This window comes from Plecotus auritus, assembly GCF_963455305.1.
Source record: "Plecotus auritus genome assembly, chromosome: 6".
NCBI classification, from domain to species: Eukaryota; Metazoa; Chordata; class Mammalia; order Chiroptera; family Vespertilionidae; genus Plecotus; species Plecotus auritus.
Window position 1 is genome coordinate 136,189,992 of NC_137773.1, and position 6,192 is coordinate 136,196,183.

At 55.1% G+C, this 6,192-nt stretch overlaps 1 protein-coding gene across 1 annotated transcript; it reads left to right on the forward strand.

Annotated features, from left to right (window-relative positions):
* Positions 1-594: 594 nt before the first annotated feature.
* Positions 595-2,830, forward strand: LOC308251835 (musculoskeletal embryonic nuclear protein 1-like; the record flags this gene model as incomplete). The annotated part of the gene is made up of 4 exons (XM_080675502.1): positions 595-621; positions 735-800; positions 2,409-2,541; positions 2,724-2,830. The coding sequence occupies 4 exons, from the start codon at positions 595-597 to the stop codon at positions 2,828-2,830; spliced, it is 333 nt and encodes a 110-aa protein (XP_080531628.1).
* Between the last annotated feature and the right edge of the window lie 3,362 nt (positions 2,831-6,192).

Genomic DNA, 6,192 nt, shown 5'->3' on the forward strand with positions numbered 1-6,192 from the left:
ACTGGAGTATTGATATGGGAGCAAAGCATTCAGATGCTGATGCCAGACAGCATGGTTCAAATCCCTGCTCTGCCACTTAGAAGATGAGTGATTTTGGACAAATTACCTCACGTCAGTTTCCTTAGCTATCAAGGGGCCTGATAAAAGTCTCCCCTAGTGCTGCTGGGAGCATGCATTGAGCTCATTCAACGAAGGCACTTAGAACAGTGCCTGGCTACAGGAAGCACTGAGGCAGGAGTGGCTGTGGCTGGTCATTCCTGTACATGCTGCCAGAGTGTCATTTGTTCCCTGAACCCGTGGGAGGAGCTGTGGGGTACTCTCAGGGCATTCAGAGGGCAGAAGGCAGGTGGCAGGTGGCAGGGGAGAACAGGATGGGGTGCAGGCTAATTGGTGTGGGTGACCTCCCAGCCTCCAGTTCTGCTGTGAACCCCGAGCCCTTCTGAGGGGCAGCATCTTGAATTGCCTCCCTGCCATTGTCCCTTCCAAAGAGCAGGCAGCCTGGAAGGGGCATAGTCTATCTTTAATGGAAGTCATGGATGTTTTGACACAGGAGACCCCTTGAACAGGGAGGTGTGGCCTGGGCAACAGGTCAGGATGCCATCCTCCTACAAGGTAGAGCAGGTGTGCTGGCTAAGGGGCTCGGATGTAGTCAGTATGAACACCATCAATCAGTCTGGCCCCATTGTCGTGGACAGCAGGTCACTTCGGCCCCATGTTGGCGGTCCTTGCTGTAGTCTTTCTGCAAGCCGCTGCGGAGAGGCAAGTCAGCTGGGGTCACCTTTAGGATCCAGCTGGTGATGGTAAACCGTTGGTTCTTCACCAACATTGTGGTGTCTGTCTTTGTGGGGTCAGGGCCTGGGTGCAGGTCAGACACTTTATAATCAAAGGGGTGAAAGAATAGTCCTGGAAAGGCACATTGGAGGCAGCAGTTACTGGCAGGGAGCTTTGTTCATGTTTTGCACTTAGTAGGTGCTCACTGGAGGTTTCAGAGTAGCTTGAATTTTTTCAAGAGCTTGACTGTTTCTCATAAATTTTGTCATCAAAGCCACTCATTTAGTTCACCTGCTATAGAGAAGCAGCTGTATTGTCAGCTGGTTACACCTCCTGTCTTTTTGGACCAATTCCAGAGGAATCTGGCTGGGAGAGAGGTTTGGTGGGTAGGTGCCCCCAGAGAACACTTTCTGCAGGAAGGCCACAGGAGAAGCACTGTGGCTGATGACCATCCCACCCAGGGGGCCTCTGGGCCCACTGGACCTTTCTGTTTGCTAACCGGGCCTCTCCCCATTTGCTCCCCGCCTACTTACACTTCAGCTTCAGTGTGTGTTTCTTTCATCAGAGCCTTTTTTTGAAAAATATTTTTATTGATTTCAGAGAGAGGAAGGGAGATGAGAGAGATAGAAACATCAATGATGAGAATCATTGCTCAGCTGCCTCCTGCATGGCCCCACTGGGGAAAGAGCCTGCAACCCAGGTGTGTGCCCTTGACTGGCATCGAACCAGGGACCCCTCAGTCCTCAGGCTGACACTGTATCCATTGAGCCAAACCAGCTAGGGCAGCCTTGGGCAAACTACAGCCCGCAGGCCGGATCCGGCTGTTCTATCCCGTTCTCTTGCTCTCCCCTCCGCTCCTTTACTTTGAATTTATATTAGTTTACACAAACACTCCATCCATGCTTTTGTTCCGGCCCTCCGGTCCAGTTTAAGAACCCATTGTGGCCCTCGAGTCAAAAAGTTTGCCCACCCCTGAGCTAGGGCAATCATCACAGCCTTTTTGAGGGGCAAGACCCTCACCAGGACAAGCCCTCTTTGGGTCTTTGAGCCTTGGAAGTCATGTTGGAGGTGACCCTGACCGGATGCCCAACTGCACAGCTGACCAGTCCACTGGCTTTAACGCCCCACCCCCACAGCTCTGCCCACTGATTCTGGATGTCCCCAGCTCTGGAGGGACAGACAGACCAGTCTGTTCCATGGCTAGATGCTGACGGGAATGTGACTTCATGGGCATCTGATTCCTCTACCCCATTCCCACCCCAGAGCCCGCAAGGTAAATCCTGGCAATTTGGGAGGAGAGGGGCAAACCTAAGGGACCCCCTGCCACCACCCGGGGAGCAGGTCTTGGTATTCACGGAAAGCCTGTAATTCAGCCTCAAAGAGAGCGCCTTTCCCCGTTGCCCACTGTGCCCAAGGTCGAGCTTGGCCAGCCAGGCAGACAGTGTGAGGCCACAGCTCCCAGTCTGTGGGAAAGGACAGAGAGACTCGGGGTTGGGGGGTCAGGGGGTGATGCATCGTCTGGAAGGCTTCCTGGATGAATGGGGCCTTGGACTGGCTAGAATTCAGTGAGCAGGGAGAGGTGGGAATGGGTCTCGACCTGAAGGCCTGGGTTCTAAGGAGGCTCTGGTCTCTGCAAGGCTGGCCCTGAGGGAGCTCCCATCAAGAAGAAGCGCCCCCCTGTGAAGGAGGAGGACCTGAAGGGGGCCCGAGGGAACCTGACCAAGAACCAGGCGATCAAGTCCAAGACCTACCAGGTCATGCAGGAGTGTGGTGAGTGTTCTCAGGGGGATGGGGGGGGAGGGGGTGCAGATGTGTGTCAGTAGGAGGAGGTGGGATGGGGGGGATCCTATGGGTCTTCTCTAAGAGTCCAGAGCTCAGGGGCTCCCCACAAAGAGGCTTTCCCTCGCCAGGAGGCTGGGCTGGGCCTCTGAGCCTCCCCATCCTGTCCACAGAGCAAGCCGGCGTTGCTGCACCATCTGTGTTCAGCCGCACCCGGACCGGCACTGAGACCGTCTTTGATAAGCCGAAAGCTGGGCCTACCAAGAGTGTCTTTGGCTGAGAAGTACACGCCACGCCACGTCCCTGGGTACTGCAAACACCTAGACACAGGAGTCTTTGCCAAGAACTCTTCCATGCCAGCACTCCCCTGCTCACCTGTTGCCTCTGGGACTTCCACCCCTCTCCCCTCGTCCTGGCCCCTCAGCCCAGGCACTCTGCACCAGGCCCTGGGAAACACCAATAAAGAGGATGCCCAAGCAGCCCCGACATTTGGAGAGTGTTGTTTGGAACTGGCATGGCCCCTTCGTGCAGGGTGGAGCATGTTCTGTACCTTTCCATGTCTTTGGGAGGGACCTAGATGAACCTGAGGTGCTATTGCCACTGCTCCATCCTAGAAAGAGCCTTGGGTGTGGAGATCTGGTGCTGACCTGTGTGACCTCAGACCACCTCTCCTCTTCTGAGGCTCAGTTTCCCCTTGTATTTGACAGGAGAGTTGAGCTGAGGCCCATTGCACCAACCAGGCCACATGTACAGAGTGAAGCAGGTGGGGCCTGGGCTCCCCCTCCCCCTGCCTTCCACAGAAGCCAGTGAGATGCTTCTAAGGACCCCAAGGCTCTGCAAGAGCCAGGGACCTTGCAGGCCCCGCCCCCCTGCACCCTTGTTCTGCCTCCTCACCATCTCGCATCCCTCAAAGACAAAGCCACATCAAGGCTCCTGTGGCCAGTGGCAGTCTGCTTCCTGAGCTACTCCCCGCTCTCCCAACTCCAGCTGAGCCTCCCCTTGCCACGCCCACAGCTCTGCCTGTGCCGTGGGAATCCTGGGTTCTGGGCTTGTATGGGATCCTTTCCTCTTCAGGCCGCAGTGTCCCCTGTGTGCATGGAGCTCTCAGATTCAGGGAGTACAGAGGCCCGTCCAGCTGTGACAGCAAGACCACGCACCGTCCAGGGCTGGACTGGCAGGGCCTGGGCTCCCATGCTTGGCTCAGGGCTGTGCCCGAGGGGAAGCCCTGCCTGTCCCCTGGGCAGGTGGAGCTGGCTGCTCTGAGCCTTTCCCACGTCCCGGCCCAGCCTGGCCTCTTTATATAGCTGTTTCCAGGCTGGGCCTGTGCTCTCTGCACTGAGGGAGCAGACCTTCTGTGGGGACAGGGCCTGGGCCAGCTCACTGGGCTCCTTGGGGAGGCTCTTCCCCCAGCGTGTAGAAGGCGGTATGTCCCCTGTGTAATGCCAATCGTATCAGAGCCAAAGGGGGAGCGGTGCCCTTACGCACAGAGATGAGGCTTCTGGCAGGAGTCCCCAGAAGGAAGGGGAGCAGCCACAGACAGCTCCGAAGTCCAGACTGCCCTTCCCCCAGGGCCAGATGCGACTGCCGTTGGCCAAGGCAGGGCTGATGGAGGAGACCCCTTTCCCGGCCTCTGCAAGCCAGTCACTGCCCAGGGTCCCAAGATAACTGCCCCTCTCTCTCCCCAGAGCTAGTGTCATGGAGTCCTCCTTCCCCAGCTCGGGATGTGGCACCTGGACACACTTGTCTGCAGCATCTTTACCCCATCTGTGGCCACTGGCCCAGGGGCTAGGCTTTCCCCGAGCCACCAGGGACACGTGCCAGCTGTGTTATTTGTTTTATTGCTATTTGTTTTAAGAGTGTTTCAACGTTAGCCCTGGCTGGTATGGCTCACTTGGTTGGAGACTCGTCAAAAGGTGGTGGGTTCGATCCCCATTGTGGGTGCCTGCAGGAAGCAGCCGGTACATGTTTCTCTCCCACATCGATGTCTCTTTCTCTCTTCCTTTCTCTCTCTCTTCCCCTCCCTCTCCATCCCTCCCTGCCTTCCTTCCTATAAAACCAATTTTGTTTTATAAAAAGCATTTCAATTTTATTAAAGGAAAATCTAAAGTCATCGGTAATCCTATCCCAGGCCCTGGGGCCACCCTCCATGGGTCCGGGCTCCTGACGGGCACTGCCTTGGTGTGCTGACAGAGCAGCCATCTGCCCTTTCTCCTTCAATCCGTGACTCATGGACTCCCTTGGCATGACTGACCTCCATGTAGGTCATCCATGTTTACAGGCCAGCACACTGAATCCCCCCTTTAGGAGCTCTGTCCCTTCTTGTTTGTTCCACACGTTCAGTAAATTCCCCAGAGGGAGGCCTCTGGGCCACAATGTGTGGCATCTTTTTGGCTCTCGGTTTGTATTACCAAAGTGCAGGTCTTGTGTTGGGGGCCTTGCTGGAGTTGAACCCAGCACCCTGGCTAGATTAGTGGGGCTTGAACAGCAGCCTGGGACCCCAGGAGAGAGAAGGGGTCTCCTGGGCCCAGCCGCTCTCACCCCAGAAATAAGGCAGATCCACCCTGCCTTGACCCCAGCAGATCTTGCCCCACTCAGACACCCCAAGGAGTGCTCAGGGTCTATAGGGCCCCACTGCCCAGTCACCCCAACCTGGCCTCCCGGAAGCTGCCCCCGCCCTCCTCTTCCCAGCCATCCCTCTGTTTCCTCCAGGCTGGGCTTATGGAGAGTGGGCTGGTTCCCAGTTGTGCCCCCAAGCCCCAGGGCGCTTGGTGGACTGACTGGTGTAAAGGGTAATGGTGACCTGGGCAGGTTCTGGACCTTTCTGAAGGTATGCCCATACCTAGCTCCCACCTGAGCCTGCCTTTCCTCAGTGTAGCAGGTCCTCGAATAATGTTTTATTCAACCTCTTTTGGTTACAATTTTGGTGAGGAAAAACTCCATTCTTAGTGAGGGCCACTGTGTGGAGTTTATATGGTCTTTGTGGGTTTTCTCCATGGTTTCCTCCCACATCCCAAAGATGTGCACATGAGATGAACCGGTGTGTCTCCAGGCACTGTACTAAGTACTTCATAGTGTTACAGGTTCCATCTTCACAACAAACCTCCGAATAGGGTCTATTATCACCCTGCTTCACAGATGAGGAAAGGGAGGCAGGAAGGATCATTACCTTGAGGCCATTCAGCCAGGGAGAGGGCGAGCTAGTCATTCCAGTCTAGCGTGGGTGTGTGGAAGTGTGACCTTCGATGGATGAGTGTCCTGTCCAGGTTGGGGTCTCACCTTTTACACCCTGAGCTGCTGGGAGAGGCTTTGGGCATCAGAAACCCTAAACTGGAATAAGCAAGTTGGAAACGCATGATCTTACTTGTTTGTATGAATCTTTTTTAAATATATGTATAGCACACACTGATTTCAACATTTTGGATTTTTATTTAGAAGTTGGTGATGTTTTTGTGACCAGAAATATGCCACAGGAACTGAACTCGTTTCTCAGGTATACATCACTTCACTTAAAGTTGCTGTTTCCAAGAACCTATCCTGATGACACTGAGGACTTACTGTGCATGTATCTGCCCCCAGCCAAGGTCCACAGGACATTCGCAGTTGGCCTGCTTATCTGAGTCCACTGCAGGTTTTGGCTTGTAG